The sequence below is a fragment of the Oncorhynchus clarkii genome, chromosome 18 (assembly GCF_045791955.1).
Source record: "Oncorhynchus clarkii lewisi isolate Uvic-CL-2024 chromosome 18, UVic_Ocla_1.0, whole genome shotgun sequence".
Classification (NCBI taxonomy): domain Eukaryota; kingdom Metazoa; phylum Chordata; class Actinopteri; order Salmoniformes; family Salmonidae; genus Oncorhynchus; species Oncorhynchus clarkii.
In genome coordinates this window covers 28,145,876-28,173,541 of record NC_092164.1, presented here as the reverse complement: position 1 = coordinate 28,173,541, position 27,666 = coordinate 28,145,876, and the positions used below count along the sequence as shown (strand labels likewise).

The 27,666-nt window shown below is 42.6% G+C and overlaps 1 protein-coding gene across 2 annotated transcripts in view; it reads left to right on the top strand.

The window, feature by feature from the left end:
* LOC139373292 (neural cell adhesion molecule 2-like) overlaps nt 1-27,666 on the top strand; it is a 424,626-nt gene that overhangs the window by 348,704 nt on the left and 48,256 nt on the right. For both annotated transcript variants that reach the window (XM_071113646.1, XM_071113645.1), the window contains exons 8-13: nt 1,251-1,396; nt 4,777-4,927; nt 10,067-10,254; nt 10,507-10,603; nt 13,369-13,542; nt 18,341-18,582. In XM_071113646.1, coding sequence (XP_070969747.1) covers nt 1,251-1,396; nt 4,777-4,927; nt 10,067-10,254; nt 10,507-10,603; nt 13,369-13,542; nt 18,341-18,582 — 998 coding nt within the window. The remainder of the gene's footprint in view (nt 1-1,250; nt 1,397-4,776; nt 4,928-10,066; nt 10,255-10,506; nt 10,604-13,368; nt 13,543-18,340; nt 18,583-27,666) is intronic.

Sequence of the window (27,666 nt, the reverse complement as noted above, 5' to 3'; positions counted from 1 at the left end):
ATATTGATAAATACTATCATATTTCATTTGAAGGGGGTAAGATATTGTTCATCCTTTACAGCAACTTTCCTACCCTGGAGTGAATCATAGGCCTCATCTGTGTATCGCTGCTTGGTTCCCACTAGGGCCTCTGGGTGTAAATAAAAAAGCTTACTTTGGAAAAAAAAATATCCACCAAAATATTAATGACTTATTTCTGTCGAAAGATAATTGTTTATGCTTCCATTTTTGGCTCTTCAAGCACTGAGCTAATTTAACTACTAAGAATATCAATTAAGAAAGTCATTGATTTTGTGTTTGTATGTATGTGTGCGTGCGTGCGTATGACCCTGTTACGTGACAAGCTCTAAATCCCCTTAGATGGCTCATCCACCCTAAGGTTCACTCTTTTTGAAATTACAAACAACTTCTTGATCTCGCCAAGACAGCTTTAAAAACCAGACACACTTTAGGCCTATTTCTCCATTCACTTCCATTTCTTCACAGTTTTACAGCCCTTGCTACTTTACTTTACTTGTACAGGTTGTCATTTCTTTTTTATATTGCACACTATATGCCCATGACACACGTGACGTTCGGGCGCTAGCTTAGACGGCCATGTCTGAGAGAGTGACTTAACGGTGAGCGGATCTCTACACCACAGCCACAATTCCCCACTCCTTAATGCTGTTTATCGGGGGCGCTCAGCATTTAAAAAATGGTTTGTCTGGAAAAAAACTATTTTGAAGAGAAAATGAGTAGTATAGGTGTTGTGAGAAAGAGGTTGTAAGGGAGTAGGGAGACTTAACTCAAAGTCCTGGTTGTCTGTCTGGTTGTCAGTCTGGGCACGGTGTGGACAGGGGACTCGACTCTACCAAGGACTACTTTTTCTCGAGGCTAAAAACTGTGATGCACACCCCTTCTTTCAGAAGTGGAAAAGTATGATTCTGAACAGAAGATTTTAGATCGTAGGTCCTCAATAGTCAAGCCCAAAGTCGTCTATCCTCCAATACATGGTGTTAGCACTAGGCGTCTCCTGTCTAAAATGATTGTATTTCTCTTTCTCCTCATCTCACTTTCTTAATTTCACTCTGGCTCCCTATATCTCTCTCTCTCTCTCTCTTTCATCCCCCCTCTCTCTTTCCCTCCTCTATCTCTCTTGGTCTCTCTCTTGCTCTCTCTATTTCTCTCTCTTTTATCTATATTGGATGCTCCCCCCTTCTCCCTCCCTCTTTTTAAATTTCTCTCTTTCTCTCTCTCTGTCCCTCCAGTCCAGCCACACATCACCCAGCTGCGTAACGTGACGGCGGTAGAGGGCAGCGCCGCCATGATCTCCTGCGTGGCTGAGGGGGAGCCGCTCCCTGAGATCTCCTGGAGGAGAGCCAGTGACGGTCAGAGCTTCGCCGATGGAGACAAGGTAACCCTGGGCTGTCACCTGCTCTTACTTCCTCCCTCCTTTTCATTGTATGTTGCCTACTGTTGCACTCTACTGGTACCCGTATCACCCTTTCTAGACACATACAGTCCCACGCAAGCAAGCATGCACATACACACACACACACACACAGAGAGACACACACACACAGACAAGGTAACCCCGTTGTCCCTGCTTTTACTGTCCACCTTCCACTTACTGCATTCTGCCTACAGTCACACAAAGTACTGTCCTCAACCCTCTCTCACCCTTTATTTCTTGCACAGACCAGATGGCCGGTATTAACAAAGAGCACGTCTGAGGAGAATGCTCACCTTTGAGGATGGATGTGACTGGATCATAGAGCAATTCTCAGTACCGAGAATTTTTTTTAGTATACGTTTTGTGGGCCCAGTAATTCCAACATCTCCTTCCTAGAGCTCTTTAGAGGCACTACGTTATATCCACCATGCAATAAGGTATATGTGAAGTAAAAGATTGTTAATTGTGTTACTGAACAAAGAGAGAAAGGTAGGCCATAGGGTAAGCTACCTCATCCAAAGATTAGTTATACTCAGTGTATCATGGTTGGATGTCATTGGTGACTCATTTGAAACAAAATCATGTTGTATACGACTAGGATGTTTTCAATGAAGACCATTAATCTCTGAGATTCTCGGAGCATACGTTGTGAAACATAGTGCCTCAACATACAAAGGTTAAAGAAATATTCTAATCATGGCTTAGAGTAAACAGACAGCTACCATGTGTTTTTCTGTCATTGTCTCAGTAGCCGCCGAGCACTAATGCTTTTCGAGAGGCGCTGCATTAGCAAAGATGGCTTCTGCTTTCTCTGGGAAAAAGGTCAATGGCTGAGATAAATGAATGTGTGCGTTGGCGCAATCCGCTCAACTTGATAAATCAAGGCACCGAATGAGAGTAAATACTTCTTTGCACGTTGAGGCAAATGAAATTATGGAAATGTGAGTGCCGAGCAACACACCTGAATATATGGGAAAGAACAAACTTGGGCTTTGTGTATACTGCTTCCTTGATGGATGGCCATGTTCATTTAGGTGAAAAGCTAGTCGCCGCTTCTTTCAATCTGTATATCCAGACACAGCCAGCGTGCTGCTCTCTATTCTCTTATCCAGTACCATAAAACGGAACTCCACTACTTTTATGTCGGTTTTGTTTTGTCTCCTTTTTGCCATGTCGCTAGCCAACTAGCGTATTTATTTATCATTAAAGCAAATACAAACCAAGCAAACTAGCTGAGAAACAGTGTACGCTGACTGAAAGTCAATGATACATAGTAACACAGCATTGTGGGTTTCTGTTTACCTGTTTTCTCTTCTCAATGCCACTGGCGAGGTTATGCTAGCACTAGCAGTGAGCCACTGCAGCTCCCCATTCACGACAGCTTAATAAGGTCTTACAGCGAGATGACACTCCCAAGGTCAACAGCCACAGCCACTGTATCTTAACTGAATGAAGAGGATAAGGAAAGATGATGCATCTTGTTTTAACTGATCCAGAGCCAGCACTAATACCATGGGGTTACTTAGAGTTCAGCTTTGTAGATATCTTATTTAAGATCATGTGTGATCATTGCAGGGTGTAGCAGGGCATGTCCAGTTTCCTCACATCAGATGGAGAGGGCTTCCACTGATCTGCTCTGCTCGCCATCTTTCATCTTCCACCTACCTTTACCTCTCTCTCTCTACCGATCTCTCCCCTTTTCCTCTTGCTATGTGGGCTTGATGTCTCATTCTCTCTCTCTTTCTCCCTCCTTCTGTCTGTCTGTGTCTGAGTGTGTGCTCCTGCAGTGCCTCCTGTCCATGTCAGCTCCTCTGCAGTGCATATCAAACAGGCTAGTGTCTCAGTCCCTCCCTCCCTCTCTCTCTCCCTCCTCCCTTTCCTCCCTCCATCACATCCCTCCTTCTCCCTAGAGAGAGCATCCCTTCCTCAGCCAGTGGAACCTGGGAATAAATAACCCACATCTAGGAGAGAGAGCAAGAGAGATAGAGAATGCATAAAGCCCAAAGTCAGCATTCTCTTCCTCTGGAAGATTTGCTTTTTTTGTATTCACTCCAAATGCAATGTCCAGTTCCACTCCTGAATTGTTCAAATGGACTGTGGAGGGCACCTGCTGTATATGTGCAGTAGCACACTGTGACCAACCTACTGAATGCACCACTTTCATAGCCAACCACAATTTTATTAAAAATAATTACATTCAAGGTAAAATAGGATCAAACCAACTTTAATCTACACAAGTGACGATTCACGCGAGATCAAACCAACTGTATTATACCCTTTACCACTCCTTAAAGGGAGGCCTCTTTAACCTGGCAGTAGCGAGAGACTGTGTGAGCTGAAATGACTGCAAGAGACTTCACAGTCAGGGCTAATACGACTGAGGCATTATAATCGGCATTAACAGCTGGAGCTGGATATGCATTGATTGTTTAGGGAGATCTATAGAGTGGGCGTCGGAGTCAGTGTGAGTCTGCCACATCTGCACACTGCAGGGGCGAGCTTTCAGGAGACACCAAGGCTCAAAACTAAAGGAGAAGGGAGGAAAATGACACAGAGATGGGTCCCAGAGGGTGGAGAGATATATATTGGCCAAATTGGCATGGGAACTCCAGGAGTTACGAATACTGGGCCCAGTCCTGCTGGTTTCTAACCCTAGGACTTGATTAATCAATTGCAGTTACTATCTGCTTACGGAGTCCGCACAGCTATTAGAGTTGAGTTCAAATAGTATTTGTTTTCTTTCAAATATTAAAATCACCAATGGACTAGTCCCAAAAGTGCAAACCCCGCCCACCTGGCACACCAGACAGGCTTGATCAAACTCACAAAGCATTTGAAGAACCCAAAAGATCTCCTTTCTAACTGAACACGCTGAGCCAGTTTGTCTTTGTTAATTATCATTGACGATTACAAGGAATGATTGCTGCTACCAATCTAATTGACCCTTGGCATCAAATTGAGACCATCTGTCTTCACAGTTCTCTATCTAATTATTGCAAATCAATTGATAGTCAATCACATTAATCCTAGCCTGAGGCGTAAAACGGACTTTACATCAGATACTTGGTTTGACTGAGTGTCAGGGGGGTTTAACAGTTTTGAAGGTGTGTGATTTTGTTATGGAGTAAAAGGTCAACAGAAAAAAAGTGTATGTGTGTGGATGGAGTGGATAAAGCAAATTCTTCACATGAGATGTACAGTATATAATACATTCACGATCCATTTGTGTGTGTGTGTGTGTGTTTCTGTGTGTGTGCGTGTGTGTGTGTGTGTGTGTGTGTGTGTGTGTGTGTGTGTGTGTGTGTGTGTGTGTGTGTGCGCATGCATTTGTGCCTGCACAGAGCCAGGATGGGCGTGTGGACGTGCGGGGCCGCCATGGCAAGTCCATGTTGACCATCAGTGGGGTGAAGCTAACTGACTTAGGGCGTTTTGACTGTGAGGCCCTCAGCAGGATCGGGGGCCACCAAAAGAGCATGTTCCTCGATATAGAGTGTAAGTACAGTTTGAGAACAAAAACACACATGCCTACACAGATACAGTATACACACACAAGTTCGCACATCTGCACAGTATACAAACAAAGGGAATGGTGCACAGCCGCTACCTCGCTTTTTAACTTCTTGAGCATACTTGACACGCAGACGTCCCAAGTATGCCCCTGGAAATGCAAATGCGCTACGCTAAATGCTAAATGTACTCGTTACAACTCAATCTTTGATCAAAATTCACAAGCAGGGTATTGAATTAAAGCTACACTCGTTGTGAACCTAGCCAGCAAGTCAGATTTTTAAAATGCTTTTCGGCGAAAGCATGAGAAGCTATTATCTGATAGCATGCACCCCCCAAAATGCCAGCACGACACGTAAACAACAGATTTTGCGGTAGCCGGCGCTACCCAAAACGCAGAAATAAAATATAAAACATTCATTACCTTTGACGAGCTTCTTTCTTGGCACTCCTATATGCCCCATAAACATCACTATTGGGTCTTTTTTTCGTTTAAATCGGTTTAAATATATACCCAAAATAGCTTTGTATGGGATCTGTGTCATTCAGAAAAAATCATCGTTTTTAAACGCTGCGTAATTTTTTTAAATTAAAAAAGTCGACGATAAACTTTCACAAAACACTTCGAAATCCTTTTGTAATCCAACTTTAGGTATTAGTAAACGTTTATAATCTATCAAAATGATTACAGGGCGATGTCTTTTCAATAGGTCTTCACTTGCAAAAACAATGGCATCTGATATCTCCCTCAACTGCATCCGGGTGAAGACTGGGAAACTGCAGGTCAGACAGAAGGATTTTCCAACAATTAATTCAATTGAAAATTAGGACAATGGCGCCATCGTGCGGAATTTGTATGAATTGCAGGCAGATCGCCATTAAATTCTGTTCTCTTTTAATAACTGGTGGAAGTGACTTATGGAAATTATTTTTAGCTTTCAGAGAGCAGTTTTTCTTGCGTTTTTCAATGAAACACACGATCTGTTATAGTCACAGCCGTGATTTAACCAGTTTTATAAACTTCAGAGTGTTTTCTATCCACACATACTAATCATATGCATATACTATATTCCTGGCATGAGTAGCAGGACGCTGAAAAGTTGCGCGATTTTTAACAGAATTTTCGAAAAAGGAAGGGGTAGAAGTAAGAGGTTTTAACCAAGGTGCATGAATTGAGGCTCAAACTGAAGTAGAGATAAGATTCTCTATTGGAGGACAATGGAATTGAATTTAAAAAAGCTTCTTCATTATTACATCTAAAACCAATACAACTTGTTTGCACAAGCAAAGCATCAAAACCACACACACAAATCTGCTGACTTGTAATATTCCATTGTTAAACAGTGTTTCTGTTTTCCCTTTTTAGCAAATGCTAGATTAATCACAACAGAGTTGCCTGCCCCCCAGAAAGGCTAAGTAGTAGGAGGATATCCTGCTGCATTATTTATCCCACCCCCCACACACACACACTTCCTGGTGAAACAACTGCTTCCTCAAGTACTCTTTAATAATAAGATTAAAGCTAAAGATCTCACCATCTCATTTCAGAACACAGTTCAATTCACTCCAATGGAGCTTTAAACCTTTGATGCACACAATCACATATTTGTGATCATTGTTGAGTGGCCCCTGCAGTGTACCATTGCAAATATGTGATTGTAAACAGTAGCAACAATCTGATGCAACAAACGTGTCTAAACAGCACTTTTGTCTGAAAGCATCTAAAAAATGTTTTGTACTGATGGGAAATAAATGTCTTCACAACTTTATTTCTCAATTTCACATTTCATTGGAAAAGATAAATGCGATCTTCATCATCCAAACATCACACGAAACACATCGACAGCCAAACTCATTCCATAAACTAGTCTAAATAACAGGTTACATTAACAAAAAAACAAAACATAAGTTAGCGACCTAAAAGCTAGATTTGTTTACAATGTACCACATCTCTGGTGAGCACAAGGGAGAAATGTAATACTGTTACATTAGCTGTGTGTCAGCTAAGCTAACAGCAGCTAACAGCAGCTAAATACTTTATGATGGCAGCCATGTTTGTTTGTTTGACAAGCGAAAACTCCGTAATCCCAGAATGCCATTCATTATAAGACACAAACAAACATAGTCAAAGTCAAAGATGGCTGCGCCCATTGCCTGAAAAAAATAGAAGCACATGACTTGACAAGTTGTTTACCGTTTTTAACAAATCACAAAGTACACAGATGATCACCCCAAATACAAGCCTACTGCCAAGCCTATCCGTAGCGCGAAAGCTAGACAGGGATGAAACCATTTTAGAGGGGTTTTCAAGTCCATGGGCTGTAGAAATGGGGGAAGGTATTGTGTGGAGATATGATGCAGGAAATACTACTATAATGGGGGATTTATCAATAAATGGGGAGCAAACACAGGAGAAGTTTATACGCTAAATAAAAATAAAACCCCTTGAAAGGGTGGTCTGAGCTGGCAACCATGAGTTACCGTAGTTACAATCTGATGCCGCATTCAAAACAACTGTGAACTCAGAAATCTCAGACTTCCGATTTCAATGCGTTCAAGACAACTGGGAAGTCTGAAAAAAACGATCTCCGACTTGGGAAAACTAGTTTTGAACAGTCGTCCAACTTGGGAAATTGGGCCTCTTTATAAAGCTCCAACTTTCTGACCTGAAAATCACTAATGTCATGATTTGATCTCGTATTTTTCCCAGTTCCCAGTTATCCTGAAAGCACCATAAGTCAGTCGAGTGAACTATGCCCTCACTTCATTTTTTTTTACAACATCTTTGGTCTGACAGACGCTTACGTGACAACCAGAATGCATTGTATGATATCAACAAACATGGCGGCACACATAGCTGGCAAATAGCTTAGCATTAGCTCATCATAATCAGTACACATCATATGTGTCCATTAAATCTATGCAAGAGTTGTAATGCATGATTTGTCACTAGTACTTCAAAACATGAATAAAACAGTAAATACATTACATTACATACATATTGTATGCTACAGCAGGAACGACAACACAATATACATAAAATAAGGAACTTACTTTGATAGGAATGCACACGTCCAAAGTTATTATCTGTGACTAAACAGCAATGAAGGCAATGCCCGCGCCAGCCAGAAACTGTGCCAGGTGGGAAAAGTTTGTGCAAGACCTGTTTTGCCTAGAGATGTGCAATGTCTTCATACTTGATCTGGGGAAAAACTAGGGAAGTGCTTGGGCTCTCGTTGAAGAGAAGTTTGTCCGGCTCAGTCTCAAACATAAATTGTCACCAACAGTGAAATGGGCTACTTCTTATGTGAAGTAATGATGAGGCGTAGTACACCTCCATTCAATCTGTTGTTAGAAAATAAAACTTGTTAAAAAAAACAGATGAATGAAACCAAAATGGAACTTTTTGGCAACAATGCAAAACATTATGTTTGGCGTAAAAGCAACACAGCTCATCACCGTGAACACACCATCCCCACTGTCAAACATGGTGGTGGCAGCATCATGGTTTGGGCCTGCTTTTCTTCAGCAGGGACAGGGAAGATGGTTAAAATTGATGGGAAGATGGATGGAGCCAAATACAGGACCATTCTGGAAGAAAACCTGATGGAGTCTGCAAAAGACCTGAGACTGGGACGGAGATTTGTCTTCCAACAAGACAATGATCCAAAACATAAAGCAAAATCTACAATGGAATGGTTCAAAAATAAACATATCCAGGTGTTAGAATGGCCAAGTCAAAGTCCAGACCTGAATCCAATCGAGAATCTGTGGAAAGAACTGAAAACTGCTGTTCACAAATGCTCTCCATCCAACCTCACTGAGCTCGAGCTGTTTTGCAAGGAGGAATGGGAAAAAATCCAGTCTCTCGATGTGCAAAACTGATAGTGACATACCCCAAGCGACTTACAGCTGTAATCGCAGCAAAAGGTGGCGCTACAAAGTATTAACTTAAGGGGGCTGAATAATTTTGCACACCCAATTTTTCAGTTTTTGATTTGTTAAAAAAGTTTGAAATATCCAATAAATGTCGTTCCACTTCATGATTGTGTCCCACTTGTTGTTGATTCTTCACAAAAAAATACAGTTTTATATCTTTATGTTTGAAGCCTGAAATGTGGCAAAAGGTTGCAAAGTTCAAGGGGGCCGAATACTTTCGCAAGGCACTGTAGGTTAATTGTCTTGTTGCATAACAACCACATTTTGGAACAGTGAGTGGATTCTGACATCACACGCATAAAAAACTCATGTTGGAGCGACCATTTGAGATATTTGGAACTTGCGTGAAAGGCTAATGGCATGAAACACACATGTAATAACTGCACCTCAAGTAGAGATGCAATTGTAATAAGCAACTATATAGACCCAGGTGTCTGTCTTTTCTAACAAACTTGCTATAAGTGGCACCCTTTGAGGTGAGCATGCATGACGACACTGCACTCACTTTTCCCATGCCACCCTTGGCAGTGCCACACCCTCAGAGCAGTGACCCATCAAGCCCTCCCTCAACACATGACAGTCAGAAAGTAGATGGACAAAATGGGCCCAAGAGGTGTGTTACTGAGCGTAGCAGCGGCGGGAGCCAAGCCAACTGTCACCGCAGAGCTAATTAGCTCATTTATTTAGTCTGTGGCGGGACGAGAGGAGGTAGAGGCACATCCTCCTTTGTGACAAAGCGCCAAGCATCAATCTCCCTAATGGAATACTGCGAGCAAGCATAAAACAGACCATAATGCCACTCTACTGACTACTGGATGAATGCAGCATCGAGCAGTGATGGCAAGCGGCCCCCCAATGCAGTGAGGGGATTGTTCATTAGAGCCCATCCAGCTCGTCACCCCAGATTCATACACACACACACACACACACACACAACGACACACACACACACTCGGAAAGAGTATCGTAATGGAGATCTCTCGCCCAGCATGAGGTGTCTCAATTAAGTTTAAGCTTCCTTTTAACTTTAGCGAGAGTGTATTGAGGCATTCACGAGACACCCTTTTCACTCATCCAACAACCCATCTTCTGGATTTTTCATCTCAGATTTTCTGTCTGTTTCTTATTTGCCTGGTTAAGCATGACTTGGAAGCTAACTGACCAATCATGTTGTGTCTTGGATAGACATGCCCAAGTTCCAGACCAACCAAACCATCTTTTACTCGTGGGAGGGCAACCCGGTAAACATCAGCTGTGACGTCAAGTCCAACCCGCCCGCCACCATGCTGTGGAGGAGAGAACGCCTCACCATCTCAGCCGAGGGCACTGCCACCACACGCATCCACACGACCGACGGCAAGTCCCTGCTAGAGGTGGGTATAGGAAGCAACAGGGCACCCACCGGTAACAATCTAACTTCAGAAATAAAAATCATCCTTTCCTCTCCTCTGCATCTCTTCCCTAGGTCATTGCCAACTTATCTGGTAAAATAAGGGTTGAATGAAAGAAACAATTCTTTATAATGGCTAAACTAGTGTGACCCAAAGTCTTCACTCAGTGTAATGCCAGTGTCATTGTATTGACTTAGCTCTGGTCTCTGTGCTCACTCAAATGTTTGTCCCTAGGTCACCCCAGTGTCCGACAGGGATTTCGGACGCTACAACTGCACGGCCCGGAACAACATCGGAGTGAAATACCAGGAGTTCATCTTGGCCCAGGCAGGTAAGTGCTGGCCTCCATAAAGTAACCAATCCTCCCTCATTATAGCACATTGGACTTTTTTGATATCATACATATGGAATCGGGTAAACCATGCACCTCAACATATCAAAGTTCATTCATCAATCAAATAGTTCCAACTGTGTGTCATCCATGTGGCATGATTGACCAAATATCGCCCCAATCTTTCAATGAAATATCTAGTGCTGACCAAAGCAACAAAGTGCCACTTCATATAGTATCTTCCAACTGTTTTGCACCCCTCTCTCTCTCTCTTGTTGTTGATAACCTCCTTGTTTGCTGTTACCATGGCAGTAAATCCCATAACCACCCCCCAACCTCTATTTAGCCTAACCTAATCTCATATGGTTCTCACTGATTTAACATACTGTAGCTCCCCCTATTTACTAAAGTACCGCCTAAGTACGGTTTATGTTGAGATAATACACATTCTAACTATTCAACTTTAGCAACTTGTACAACTTATTTGGAAGGTTTGAGAATCAATTGTTGAATCTGGTTTTGTGCACAGACCTTCATAGCTGAAACTTCCCTTTGTGTGTGTGTGTGTGTGTGTGTGTGTGCGTGCGCGCATTTATACTCGTGTGTTTGTGTGTATGCTGCATATCAGTGTGTACGTGCATTGCTGTGTGTACTGTATGTACGTGTGTGCGTTTATGCTTGCCCAGATAGTGTCTTCCAACTGTTTTGCACCCCTCTCGCTCTGTTTTGTTGTTGATAACCTACTTATTTGCCATTTCCATGGCAGTAAATCCACTAACCCCCCCACAACCACCCCCCAACCTCTATTTAGCCTAACCTAATCTCAAATAGTGCTCGCTGATTTAACGTAGTTTCCTCTATTTACTAAAGTACCCCCTAATTTATGGTGCATAGAACAGGCTAATATAAAATAACACAGTCCAATTCACTTTAGTGCAGATTCAATTACTTCAAACACAGGGCCTCTTAGAAGTAGAATTCTGAGAAAAAGGACTTACGATGTAGTTTTAAGAGATATTCTTCCACACACACACCCATATAGGTATGCATTTTTCACATACATGGACACACACATGTCGGAATACACATTTCAAACACACAGAGACACCTTTACAAACTCTCTCTCTGTCACACACACAGACACAATCACTAAAGGAAAGTGAACAAGTCTTCGCTCAATTAAGATTCAGATCTCTTTCCCTTTATCGCAATGAATGGAGTGTCGCCACATTGTGATTAACAAACCAAAAGACTAAAACAGAGGTTTGGGGATCCATGAAGTGAAGCAATGGGTCCTTCATACACACTCTCCCGCCCATCAGTTTGATTCGGCTTCAAAGTCTGATCATTAAAGAGAGAGGAAACTCTAGTGTAACAACTCTAGATAGAAGACTGTGAGCCAACTACCCCTTCTAAATGCTAACACTTGATTCATGATCAGTTCATTCCTATGGAAACCGTGTCGCAGCACTAACCCGCTTATGCAACTCCTTATGTAACTTGAATGATATTATGAATGTTACTGATGCAAGTAAATGGCAGATCATAGTTGAAAAGTCATGCATTATCCCTGATGTTAAGACGTTTTGGGCCTGAATTCACAAAGCCTTTCAGAGTAAGAGTACTGAACTACTGTAGGATCAGGTCCACCCTCTTATTCATTATGACTTAAAAGGTTAAATCAGATCAGTACTCCTACTCTGATATGCATCGGAATATGGTCTTTGATGTATTACTCAAGATACCATGGGGTTGTGCCAAGTTAAAAATGCAGTATTATAAGACTGTTAAGGATTGACTCTGATGGCTTGAACTGCCTATACCCACAGTGTTAGCAAAGATAGTTCAATTTGTCTCCCTTCCCACTCTAACTTTGTGTCATATAGCAACAGAGATTGAAAGAAATACAGTTTATGTGTAAATAATAACTTGTCGTTAGATACACATTGTAACTATGCAACTTTTGCAACGTGTATGACTTATTTAGAAGGTATGTGCTGGGTTCTCAGAATCAATTGTTGAATCAGGCTTCGTACATACACATTCATAGCTCAATCTTTGCTTTTATCCATATGTTTGATGGTTTCCCTTTGAGTGTGTGTGTGTGCGCACATGGCCTTGTGTGTGTGTGTGTGTGTGTGTGTGTGTGTGTGTGTGTGTGTGTGTGTGTGTGTGTGTGTGTGTACGTGCGTGCGTGCATTTACACTAGTGTGCGTGCAGGCTGCATATCAGTGTGTACGTGTGTGTGCTTATGCTGGTGTTTGTACGTGTGTGCATGTGTGTGCCCGATTGTGTGTAGCCCCACAACCATGCTGAAAGGCCTCTCTCTACTTAATGTATTCCTGGTCTTATAAAAGAGAGGCTCTGTAGGATAGCAACGGTTTCTTTTGATTTGCTCAAAGCCCTGTGGCTCCACCAGATAAAAGGGAAGTGTTTGTGTGATAACGGGATTGAGTCAACCGCTGATAAATATAATGGCCTTGGCTTTTTTTTTTTTTTTACGCCTGAACACTGTATGTGGGTTAACACAAAGCATTCTGCATTGTAAAACCCAATAAGGCTGAGTTGCCATAGCGACATCTTTGTATCACTTGTGAGAGTTTTTTCATTTGCCAATAACGACACACCAACGATATTATGTTTCCAAACAAATAGAGACATCAATGTAATGTTTCTGAAGGGTTAGCGGAACTGATGTTTGGATGTGTGTTGTTTCAGTGGGGGACGGTTATGAGTGTGACACTTATTTCTCTGCTTTTTTGTAGACGTGCCCTCGAACCCGTACTCGGTGCGCTTGTCGGCCGTGTCACAGCGCATCGCCACGGTGACATTCATGAAACCCGACTCACATGGCGGTGTACCCATTGGCCACTACCTGGTCAACTACAAAGAAGTGGGCTCGCAGGACTGGAGAGACGTCAAGTCACATGGCGTCCAGAGTGAGCATGTTCCCCTATTTCCTCTGTTTTGATCTTCATTATCCCTATTCTGATCATTGTCGCTGTCATTATGTCATCATCATTGTTATTTTCATTGCCATCATCATCATCTACATCAAAATGGACATCATTTTCATCATCATCATCATCTACATCAAAATGGACATTTGTTTTTCTGCAAAGGGACCAGGACGACTGATCCGTGTAAAGGAAAGAATGAATGGGGGCATGTGAGATTTTGAGTGAAAACCTCCTTCCATAAGCAAGGGCATTGAAGATGAAACGTGGTTGGGTCTTTCAGCATGACAATGATCCCAAACACACCACCCGGGCAACAAAGGAGTGGCTTAGTAAGAAGCATTTCAAGGTCCTGGAGTGGCCTAGCCAGTCTCCAGATCTCAACCCCATAGAAATTCTTTGGAGGGAGTTGAAAGTCCGTGTTGCCCAGCAACAGCCCCAAAACATCACTGCTCTAGAGGAGATCTGCACGGAGGAATGGGCCAAAATACCAGCAACAGTGTGTGAAAACTTTGTGAAGACTTACAGAAAACGTTTGACCTCTGTCATTGCCAACAAAGGGTATATAACAAAGTATTGAGATAAACTGTTGTTATTGACCAATTACTTATTTTCCACCATAATTTGCAAATAAATTCCAAAAAAATCCTACAATGGGTTTTTCTGGATTTTTTTTTCTCTCATTTTGTCTGTCATGAAGTTTTGAAGTGTACCTATGATGAACATTACAGGCCTCTCTCATCTTTTGTAAGTGGGAGAACTTGCACAATTGGTGGCTGACTAAATACTTTTTTGCCCCACTGTACATGCTTTACAAAAAGCTGCCGTAAGGTTAAGTCTTTCACTGCAAGGTCCTGCTCACCTAAGCCAGACTAAGACTCCTCATCCTTGATGAACCTTTGTTTCCGCACTTTAGTCCCCGTCCTCACACAAACATGTCAAACCAGTGAACCAGACAAACAAGCGTGAACAGGAAGCCGTCGCTACTTGATTCGCGCTGCTAACCGTCTCTCTGCGGCAAGCCTCCACAAGATCAGGAGGCCTCCTACGCTCTGGCCATAAAGCCTGTGAAAGGGAGGGAGAGAGAGAGGGGTAGGGAGAGGGGGGGGGGGTCAGCTAACCAGCAGGTCTGAAAAGCAACTGTCTTTCCCTTTCCACTCTGGCTCCACGACTCAAAATTGATTTTAGAGGCACTCAGGGGAGTGGGTGTGAGTAATGTGGAGGACTTCAAAAAAAGATCACCTCAGAAGGACGAATTCTCAGACGATAAGCAGGTCTGACAAACCTGAAGGGCTTATCGCTAATATCCCTCATTTTGGAGTCTATTACAATAGTGAGATGGAACGCCGAGAATGCTGAGAAGCATGGAAGCATTGAGGGATAGAGAGAGAACAAAGTGACATATACAGGCAATGTGAACAGAAAGAAAGACAGACGGAGTTAAAGAGGATAGAATGAAAGAGAAAATATGAAGAAGATGGAGAGAAAAAAAACAAAATAAGATTTTAGAGAGAAAGAGAGAGATTTGGGAGAGGGAGATATTCGAGAGAGATGTACAGTGAGTAAGAAATCAAGGTTGTGAAGTATATTGTATGAATTGTTAAATGGTGTTAGTTCTTGTGTTCCACCCCCACCTGTTTCACCACCTCCCTTGTCTCGAGGTGAGCACGTTAACGGAGATAGCCAAATCAACTAATTACCAGTTGCAAATATTATTTGGAGCCACTTCAGGGACTTAATAGTAATGATGCACTTTACACTATAAAACAGCTCTGTGTATAATGAGTTGTCATAATTTGTTCATCTGAATGCCACTGGCGCTCACTAAAGGTCTCGTCAAACCCCTGGTAGAGCCAAAATGTTAGCAATTAGCTCATTTTGCATTTAGATGCCCCATTATTCAATTGCAAAGCAGCCATTATCCTTAGCGCACTTTTACAGCAGCGCAAGTTGCAAAACAACAACCTTCACCCATTTTCAGCGAATCCCTATTTTATTTTTTCATTTCACCTTTATTTAACCAGGTAGGCTAGTTGAGAGCAAGTTCTCATTTACAACTGCAACCTGGCCAAGATAAAGCAAAGCAGTGCGACTCAAAAAACAACACAGAGTTACACATGGAATAAACAAGCTTAGTCAATAACACAATAGAAAAAAATAAAGTCTATATACAGTGTGTGCAAATGGCGTGAGGAGGTAAGGCAATAAATAGGCCAAAACTGGTTGTCTAGTGCGTTGGGGACAGAGAATAAAAGGAGCAGATTTCTGGGAATGGTAGAATAGATTCAGGGCATAATGTACAGCCAGGGGTATGGTGGGGTGCGTGTACAGTGGAGGTAAACCCAGGCACTGAGTGATGATAAGAGAGGTTGCATCTCTGGACGGGCTAGTCATGCTGGGTGAGGTCATCATGTGTGTGGGAGGTGGGACAAAGGAGGTATTTGAGGCATGTTGAGTGGGACTAGGGGCTCCGCAGTAAACTAAGACAATAATAACTATCCTAAACAACAGTGTGCAAGGCATATTGACATTTGAGAGAGACATAAAGCGACATAAAGTGGGGCATAAAGGAATCACAGGTGTTGATTGGGAGAGCTAGTTAAGGCAACAACGGGTAAGACAACAGCTATTCCGCTAAGACAATAGCAACAGGTAAAATGGCGATGAATGGGCAGAGAGGGTCGGTTAACTACACACAGGGCCTGAGTTGGAGCCGACAGATAAACTAAATGGAGTACCGTGATTAATGAACAGTCCAGCAGGCATCAGCTATGTAGCCAAGTGATCATAACGTCCAGTGAACAGCAATAGATGGAACAGGGAAGCCGCGGAGTAGTCGTTACTACGCTAGCACACGGGAGACACGGCGTTTAAAGTTAGCAGGCCGGGGTACGTAGATGCGTCTGCTCCGACATCCGGGGAAGGCCGATTGAGGGCACAGCGGATGGAGTTAAGTCGGCAAACCAGTCGTGGTGGTACGGCTGGGCGCCGTGTCGACAAAGGGTCCAGACCAGATGGCGAAAGAGGTAATTGTCGTTGTAGTAATTTTGTTTGCTAGCCAGGAGATGCGCCTGGCTCACGGCTAACTGGTGCTAGCTTCGGGGCAGGGGCATTAGCCACTATAGCCACTCGGTAGCAGCGATGATCCGATGCACAGGTCCAGAGCTTACGGCAAGGATCCGGCGGAGTGGTGGATTCTAGCCATGTTGGGGTAGAGTCCGGAAGGCATTGGCTGAGTAGCCGGGTGATCACAGAGTTGGCCGGGAGGTGGGCCTGGCTCGGGGCTGGGTCACTCGGTGGCAGCTAGCTAGCTGTGATGATCAGGAGTAATTGTCCAGGGTTTACGGCAGGAATCCGGCATTGTAGTGGAGAAAAAGATCCTGGCAAGTATTATCCAGGCTAAAAAAAATGGCTAAATAGCTAGTAGCTAATTAGCTGGCAAGCTTCTGATGGAGGTTCTTGGCTATAAGGTCTAAAAAATAGCGGATCCGTGTCACATTGGGCTACCGGAAGGTATATTTAATAAAAAAATGGAAAAGAGATTGAAAATAAATTGAAATATATACAAAAAAAGACGAAAAATAAAAAGTACACGAGAGGACGACAAACCACGTCTGCACTGCTACTCCATCTTGGATACCTAACTCGGCATGAATGTCCTTTTGTAATTTCCGCATGATGAACTTATGTAAATTACTTTATTGTAGAATTTACAAAGAAATCTATGATTTTGAGCTGACTGCTGGGAAAATGTTATTAAGCTCTACTAATTAATATATTGCTATTTTAGGAGTGGTTGTATGATCTAATGACTTTGTTAGAGAACAACCAATATGGATTTTGTAGGGTCGATGTCGATACCGTTTTTTTGAGGACATCATTAAATTTGAAAATGTTCAAGATGTTATTGACAGATGCTTATCATTTGACTGCACACTGTGAAGTTGTCACATAGTATTTCGGTAGAGTTTAAGAGTTCCAATGACATGTTGTCCTACTCCGAACATTGATGCTGAAGCTTTACTATCTACTGATCCCAGAGAATCAACAATGGAGTACTACTGTTTTCATACTGTTTCCACACAAACAGCACTCCCACATATTGGCATTGAGCCCTTACAGCTGTACCTTCTATACTATCTCTCTGGCCATGAATGGAAGGAGGCAGGGAGGAAGAATGCTGGTTAGCTCAGCTGCAGTGGAATACTCACCCAACACAGCTAGGTACACAGATCCCCCTATGGCACTCCACTATGGTACGTCCCACCCCCTGTATTGACAAGAGAGTGGACCTGGTGGGAACAGGGGATTTGTGGCACTAGCATTAGTTTTACCGTATGCTGCGGTCCCCCCTTTGACTGATAGTGGTGTTTGTGGCACTGTTAACCGATGCTGTTAGCGTGTTAAGCCAGCTTGTTTACCAGGTGGAACAAAGAGGAGCTGGGGTGGATTAGTGGGATTCAACAGAGACGAGTGGGAGGTGGTAGGCGTCTCTCACATACATACACACACAGCGTGAGAGGTTTCACTCCACTTGTCAAAAAATCTGTGTCTGTCTGTATCCCTCTGACTTTCTACGTTTCTTTGTATTTCTCTATTTTTCTCTTTGAATCTATCTCTTATTCTGTCTTTTATCTTCTCTCTACCTCTGTCTGTCTGACTGTATGTCTGTCTCTCTGTCTGTCTCTATCTCTCTCGCTCTAACTCTCTGTCTGTCTGTGAACAAGCTAACAACATGATTATGTGGTAACTAACGCTCTCCCTGGTTCTCCTCCTACAGCTATAGTACTGCTGACAGGCCTAGAGCCCAACACCACCTACGAAGTGCGAGTGGCTGCAGTCAATGGGAAGGGCCAGGGGGAGTTCAGTCACACGGAGTCCTTCCAGACTTTACCCATACGTGAGCCCAGCCCTCCGGCAGTGCATGGCCAGAGAGGGATGGGAAAGACCTACCGGCTGGGCCTTGTCAAGCAAGACGACGGGGGCATGCCCATCGTGGAGTACATTGTCAAGTACAAGACAGTGAGTAGCTGGATGTCAGGATTTCCATTAAATACAACCATACACTCTTAGAAAAAAAGGTACTTAGTAGAACCGTAAGGTTTTTCAATTAGTCCCAATTGGGGAACCTTTTTTGGTGCTAGGTAGAACCCTTTGCAGAAGGTTCTACCTAGAACCTTCTATGAAGGGTTCCTTCAAGAACCTTTTTATATTTTAAGGGTTGTTCTTAGAACCCTCCATGAACTGTTCAGCTAGCTTTATTTGCATATGTTTTATGGCAATACATTACATGCACTGAGTGTACAAAACATTAAGAACACCTGCTCTTTCCATGACATAGACTGACCAGGTGATTCCAAGTGAAAGCTTGGATTAATACCACTTGTTAAATCCATTTCAATCAGTGTTGATGAAGGGGATGAGACAGGTTAAAGACAATTGAGACATGGATTGTGTATGTTCTGCCATTCAGAGGGCGAATGGGCAAGACAAAAAATGTAAGTGTCAAGAACTGCAACGCTGCTGGATTTTTCATGCTCATCAGTTTCCCGTGTGTATCAAGAATGGTCCACCACCCAAAGGACCTCCAGCCACTGTAGAAAGCATTTGAGTCAACATGGGCCAATATCCCTGTGGAACGCTTTCGACACCTTGTAGAGTCCATGGCCACGGCTAAGAACCACAGTATTTACGGACTGCCAGTGCTCCTGAACAAGGCCAATTTGGTCCAAGCATTTTCAACCACACAATTACCACCGAGTCAAGATGGCCACTTCTACTCTAAAGCACTCTCGTGAAACACAATCACCTGACCACAAGTAGTTTTTGTTCTAGTTTAATGGTAGTAGATAATGTTGCATACCTCCACTTAAGGTAATAGCAAATAGCAGTGTCAATCGCATTACTTTGACTGTGTGTGCGCACAAGGCTTATGCTCTATTTTTCTGTCCTCATGCTGACATGCACACACACACACACTCAATGCCTAAAAATAATAAGTACACCCCCTTTGTTTATGTCTGCTTTGAAGTGTTTTTGGCAGTGAAACTATGGGGGTAAATACTGTATACTGTATTCTGTGGAGAGACTAGTATGGACTAAGGCCGTGTCCAAAATCTGGCTTGCCTATTACTTACTTAAACTACACACTGTGAACTAATCGTACTAAACACTAATCAGAATGCACTATTTAGCCTCCCGAGTGGCGCTACATTGCAGTGCTTAAGGTGTCACTACAGACCCATGTTTGATCCCAGGCTGCGTCACAACCGGGCGTGACCAGGAGTCCCATAGGGCGGCGCACAATTGGCCCAGGGGATGGTTTGGCCTGGGGGGCTTTATATGGCTCATTGCACTCTAGCGCCTCCTTGCAGGCTGACTTCGGTCATCAGTTGAGCGGTGTTTCCTCCAACACATTGGTGCGGGTGGGTGTTAAGAAGTGTGGTTTGGCAGGTCATATTTTGGAGGACGCATGACTCGACCTTAGCCTCTCCCGAGCCCGTTGGGGCGTTGCATCGATGAGACAAGATCGTAGTTGGATAGCAATTGGATATCACGAAATCAGGGAGAAAAAGGGGGTACATTTTTTTTTAAACATTTTGTATTGCACTGTTTAGTTAAAAATGTATGTAGTACAAGCAAATATCAATATAATAGGCTCATCCATATTGCGAAGGCTTCATCTAATGCGTTGTGTTGAATCCCGCCATTTGTTCATTTAGGTAGAGACACTTCTCTTCCTCAATAGTGTGAATTTTACTGGATGCCAAAATTGTAATGACATCCTGGCATTTAAAGCATACTCAATTTCCAGTCACATACTATAACATTTGCATACCCCAAATACCTACTATTTAGAATGCTAGTACAACTATTCGGACATGGCCATTCACTATGTCTCAGATCCTAATACTAATGGACATGCTTGCAGATACAGTATACACTATTCATACAAATGTACATACTCATCCACAAACAAACACATTCATATTAACCTAGTGTCTCCTTTTCCGCCTCTTCCTCTCTCTCTCTCTCTCACACACACAGTCTCTCTCCCCCCTCTCTCTCACACATACACACAATCTCTCTCTCTGACACATACACACACTCTCTCTCTCTCTCACACACATACACACAACCCCCCCCACCCCCACACACACACACACACACACATACACATACACACATTGATCTGTAGGATTTGATGTAACCAAATCTAACATGTCCATACAGGTGTGTCTCTGTCTCATTGGGAGGCTGACAGCGATGTGTAGTTATACTATAGCAGATGAAAGTGTGTGTGTGGAGAGAAGGTCAGGGACTCTCCAGCAGGCCCTTTGAAGGCCAAAGGCAAGGGAACGAGGGGAGGAATAGGACAATCCTCCACACCCCAGAAATCACACCATCCATCCTCCTCTGTCTCACACTGTGACCCTGACTCAGGCAAGCACACACAGGCTGGAGTGCATACACAGATGCATGTGTGCACATACACTACCATTCAAAAGTTTGGGGTCACTTAGAAATGTCCTTGTTTTTGAAAGTAAAGCACATTGTTTTGTCCATTAAAATAACATCAAATTGATCAGAAATACAGTGTAGGCATGGTTAATGTTGTAAATCACTGTTGTAGCTGGAAAGGGCAGATTTTTTTTATGGAATATCTACATGTAGATATTGTTCTAATTAAAGAAGCTATAAACCTGGCCTTCTTTGGACTAGTTGAGTATCTGTAGCATCAGCATTTGTGGGTTCGATTACAGGCTCAAAATGGCCAGAAACAAAGCACTCAGTTGCTCAGTTGTGCACCGGGGCCTCCCACTCCTCTTTCTATTCTGGTTAGCGCCAGTTTGCGCTGTTCTGTGAAGGGAGTAGTACACAGCGGTGTACGAGATATTCCGTTTCTCTGCAATTTCTCACATGGAATAGCCTTCATTTCTCAGAACAAGAATAGACTGATGAGTTTCAGAAGAAAGTGCCTTATTTCTAGCCAATTTGAGCCTATAATCGAACCCACAAATGCTGATGCTCCAGATACTCAACTAGTCCAAAGAAGGCCAGTTTTATTGCTTCTTTAATGAGAACAACAGTTTTCAGCTGTGCTAACATAATTTCAAAAGTGTTTTCTAATGATCAATTAGCTTTTTAAATTATACATTTGAACTAGTCAACACAATGTGCCATTGTAACAGGAGTGATGGTTGCTGATAAATGTACATAGTCCATTTCTAGCGACAATAGTGATTTACAACATTAACAATGTCTACACTGTATTTCTGATCAAATTGATGTTAATTTAATGGACAAAAATTGTGTTTTTCTTTCAAAAACAAGACATTTCTAAGTGACCTCAAACTTTTTAACGGTAGTGTATATGCACTCTTACACACACACACACATACAGTATGCACACACGCAACACACACACATATTTGTATTAACACACACAGTCACCCGTATCAAACTGCTTTCCAATGCTTGGCTGGCCTTAGCTTTATTCCACCTTCCATGACTCTGAAAAATAAAACCATGGCCCATTTCCTAAAGCCCATTCCACACTATTATCTCTCTCTCTTCTATTTTTACATTTTGTGGAAGAATCCAAGGAGGCTAAATGGTTGCATATGCATTTGGCATGCTGTCAAAGCAAAGGCCTCACACTGTGACACTTCACTCTGTTCTCCTATGATGAGATAAAAAGTTTATTTAAGAAAGGAAAAGAAAGCAAATGAGGAGAGGAAAGAAAAGGAGAAATAATAGGATAAAGAAAAATAAGCTATGTGGCAGTGGTGATCTGAACAGTTGTTTTTAACACACAAAAAGTGAATTTCTCCTTCTCTGTCATTGTGGAAATGTGCGTGTAATGAATACTCAGGGAGAAAAAGGTTTAGATTCACGCACAGAGCGCAGCAGGTGTTTATTTTGCCTTCGCAGAAGGCAGGAATTGTGGTCACAGGCAGGCAATGGTCATACACAGGAAGGCAAACAGGCAGGTGAATCAGAACTAGGACTGAAGGCTATAAATTGTTCTCACAAACGAGCTAGGAAAAGGCTTTGTAGAGTCAAAACGAACAATACCTCAAAGGCACAAACAGAATGAACTGAACTAAATAAGGAGCTGATGAGACCAGGTGAGTAACTAACACAGGTGAAAACAATGAACAAAAATGAAAGACAGGGCTATGTTCAAGAACACAAAGAAACAGGGCTACATTCAAGAACACAACGAAACAGAACACAAGGTTGACTAAGAAAATAAATACAGAACCTTACAGTGCGTAGGTGTGTAGCCTATTTAGCTTTTTCACACATACCAAAACATTTGTGTGATCATTCTACAGTGGTCCCTGTAGCATATAATCAAACCGGTGTGATTAGAACACTTGATTAGAATGCTTATTTAGAACGTCCATTTTCAAATGACACAACAATCAGCATTTGAGCTGGCCACACTGTTCTTTCAGGAACATTTTGCACAAACACAGTCCTTACAAAGTTATGTCCAGAATGCGAGCAGTTTATTTTTGGATGCAATGTTCAGACATTCACAGAAGTATCTATAGCATAACACAATCATCCAAACCGAAAAAATGTAGGCCACATTTGTCCTAGCGCCAACTGAGGAACGATTGACATAACACAAGCGGTCATATTTTTATTACTCTCAGCTGACAGAAACTTACAATATGAATTAGCTAATAGCAATGACTAGTTATAATTAATCACATCATGGGTGAGATCAACATTTATCGAAATAATTGAGTGAAAGTAATCCTACGATGGGTAGTTTCTGTTTGTTTTTCACAGAAACCAAAGATAATAAAAGAAGACAAGATGAGTTTGGTCTCTTTATAGTATGCATGTTGAAGGGGGTGTGTCGTCTACCATCGTTCACATCCCACCATTTACTTCCGGAAGTTCTCGGAAAATGAGTGAACCCTTACTCGCCTCGTTTTGTTATAATATCTTTAGTCCGACAGACGATGGTGAACCCCAAAATACATTGTATGTCAACAAACATGTGTCCACACAAGGCTGGAATTAGCTTTGCTCATCATAATCAGTACAAACTTCAGAAAAATATTTTACACACATAATGTGTTCTTTACAATCTAATGTAAGATTTGGAATGCATGTTCTGTCACAGTACTTGAAAACGTGAATAAAACAGCAAATACATAAATAATTACCAAACAAAACATTTTCTGATAGTGATTTATTGATACAAATGGCGCGTGCCGGCAGTCAATCACGTAACCTCTCACTCCCTCTCTGAGCCATTCAGTGTTGTTATTTATGTATGTGGCTAGTGAGCTAAGCTGTAGCATTAGCAATGTCTTTCAAAAGGAGACAACTCACAAATGCGGAAATTCAGGAGTAGCTGTGGTAGCTGGAAGGCCGCCAACCATTTCACCCCTCCTGGCCCTGCTGTTTGGCTTTGTTGAGTCCCAGTCTGGATGCAAAGCACCTTGGCATTTCCATCTGAGGCAGAGTGCTTCAAGTTGTTTCTGACAGAGGAGCTGGTGGGAGACATAGCAGAGACCAATCGCTATGCCTTGGAGCTACAGGAGAAAAGAGAGCCAGGAGTGATGGGGAAACTCGCTAAATGGGTGACAACCATCATTTGTGAAATGTATACCTTCCTGGTGACAGTCTTTCTCATGGGGATAGTAAAGAAGAACTCCCTAAGAGAATACTGGAGCACAGATCCTATGTTTGCAATTCCCTTCTTTGCCACCTTTTTTTCCCCAAGACCTCTTCCTAGTTCTGCTGCATGCCTGCATTTCGTCAACAATGCTACTGCCAAACTAAATGACCCGTTATACAAAATAAGAAATGTTCATACCAGCCTGACATCAGCATTTGGTTGGGTCTTTCTGCCATACAAGGACCTATGCATTGATGAGTCGCTGATGTTATGGAAAGGTAGGCTGGCGTTACGTCAATATATTCCCTCCAAAAGGCACAGGTTTGGGGTCAAGTTCTTTGTCATGTGCGACGTGAAAACAGGATTTGTGTAAGACATTATAATTTACACAGGGTCCACCACTGACATCCAACATTATGAGAGGCTTGGGGTGTCCGGGTCCGTGGCTCCTCATCTCGACAAGGGACACCTTGTATGTGGACAATTGGTACAGCAGTCCCACACTCTTCCAGCATCTGCTCTCCAACAGCACAGGGGCCTGTGGCACAGTCAGGTCGACCAGGAAGGGGATGCCGGCATTCGGATGCAGGAAGATGCAGAGAGAGGTGGTGGAGTTCCAGGAGAACGGTCAACAGATGGCAGTAAAGTGGCATGACAAACGAGACGTCCATACAGTAACCATGTCGGCCACAGGGAGGGTGGACCACCTGACGGGAGAGAGAAACACCAAACCAGACTGACTGTGTGCTTGACTATAACCTCAAAATGGGGGCAGTAGATAAGGTAGACATGATAAACAGCTTTGTGGAATGAACTCGGAAAACTACCAAGTGGTATAAGAAGATAGTTTTCCATCTGATCGACACTGCTGCCCAATGGCCACATAGTTCACTGCCAACTAACAGGTGAGATGATTAATGAACAAGGTTTTATTGGGATGTACAGTTCACATACACATAATTATGCAATTATAGTGACAATATCTCACCCACCTACCCACTGCCTCATCATCCTCTCCCTTCCATCATCCTCCCCACTCCCTCATAGGTAAAGTAATTACCGACCAAAAGTACAGAGAAAACCTGAGAGAGCTGCTGGAGGAGCACCACACCGCTCAGTGCCCATCCACTTGGGGTCGTCCTGCTGCAGACAATCCCCTACGCTTCACTAACGGTATTTCCCCTTCAAAGTCCCTCAAACTGCTGCTTAAGGTAGTCGCACACGGAGGCACTGCAAAGTCTGCCTGTCTGGCACCAGGAGAAGGAAGCAGAGGAAGTTGACAAAATACATGTGTTTAGCTTGTGATACACCTCTATGTATTTCACCATGCTTTGGAGAGTATCATATGCTCAAGCCCCATTGAGCACATCTACAGCAATTACTGACTGATTGACCTGGCAGGTGACTTGACAGGTGACCTGCCATGATACTTAGCCTTTAGAGGTGGGGGGTGGAAATGCAGTTGTTGTTCAGTCAATGCATGAATATGAAATATGGGTTATGCATATTCCGCTCCCCCCCTCTAGTAAAATACGTTTTTGTTGTTGTTTTTCGACCAACCACCACCAATACTGCAATAAAATAGACATCTATTACATATTGGCCTGTGTGTTTTCTTGCTGTGTTTTCATCCAGTAAAACTGTTAAGGAGTGTCCGCTAGCATACAAAAACTGGCCTCAATCTTCAGCTCGAAAGATGTCCAGCTGCAGTTCCAATTATGACATTGGCAAACACTGTTTGTGGTTTCTGAAAGTACAGCATAAAGAGGAATTATTAGTAATTAGGATATAGCAATAAAACAATATTACAAAGAAGTAACATAATAAACACTGCTATAAAAAATAATACAGTTTATTGCATTGACAAAATCACAAATTTGAATTATAATAGTAAGAAACAGTAACTTTTGAGCTCCAAGGGGGCAGGGCAGAGCTATGCTAAATCATACATTTTTTATTTATTTAACCTGGCAAGTAATTTGAGAACAAATTATTATTTACAATGACGGCCTACACCGGCCAAACTCAGATAACGCTAGGCCAATTGTGTGCCGCGCTATGGGACTCCCAATCACGGCCGGTTGTGATACAGCCTGGATTCGAACCAGGGTGTCTGTAGTGACGCTGCGCCACTTGGGAGTCAGTTAGCTTAAAAATACAACACTAGCTAATACTTCTCTGAAGCAATTATCATTGTTTTACAGAGCTAATAGAAGAAAATAGTTAGCTACATAACCACGATTGAATATAACACCATAAAGATTATGAAATGAGTAACATTACCTCGCGTGTCCACGGTTCTAGGGAATATACACAAAAATACTATGCTCCATACATACAGTGAGCTACAGTACTTTAGAAACGACATAACACGACACGCAGAAACTATTATAAAGTAATAAGGCACTTACTTGGATAGAAACGCACACATTTCCAAAGTTATTATTAGTAATGAAAACAACAATGACTGCGATGCGGGCACCAGACGTGCAGATCCAGTTCTGATGAGGGATTTGCAAATGTCTGCAGACTTGAACTGCACAAACAATTGGGAAGTGCTTGGGGAATTTTGTCCAGATCAGAAATTCCCCACCAAAAAAGTTGTCCGCAAAAGTGAAAAGGCCTACTTTTATGTGAATTAATGAGGAGGCAGAACACACCTCAATTCAAACTGTTCTTAGAAAATATAAACTTGTTAGAAAATCGTTTGATATTTACAAGTTGAAACTGCCTATAAATAAAAACAGGCAGCGAGCCTTGGTTTGAGGGCAGTGCGGATTAAATGTCCTGTTTATGTAACAGTCACCTTTTGAAATGTTGAGTGCATTCTAACATCACGTGCATAAAAAAAAATTGCGCTGGGGCGGAACTCACGTATGAAGAGGTTAACTCTTTGAGGCATAGGCGCACAGGGCTGTAATCATTCGACAGTGGATCATTCTACAGTGATCCCTGCAGTGTACACTCAAACCAGTGTGATTGGAACACTTCATTATAACGTCTAGTTTTTATTTATTTTTTATTTCACCTTTATTTAACCAGGTAGGCTAGTTGAGAACAAGTTCTCATTTGCAACTGCGACCTGGCCAAGATAAAGCATAGCAGTGTGAACAGACAACACAGAGTTACACATGGAGTAAACAATTAACAAGTCAATAACACAGTAGAAAAAAAGACAGTCTACATACATTGTGTGCAAAAGGCATGAGGAGGTAGGCGGATAATTACAATTTTGCAGATTAACACTGGAGTGATAAATGATCAGATGGTCATGTACAGGTAGAGATATTGGTGTGCAAAAGAGCAGAAAAGTAAATAAATATAAACAGTATGGGGATGAGGTAGGTAAAATTGGGTGGGCTATTTACCGATAGACTATGTACAGCTGCAGCGATCGGTTAGCTGTTCAGATAGCAGATGTTTGAAGTTGTGAGGGAGATAAGTCTCCAACTTCAGCG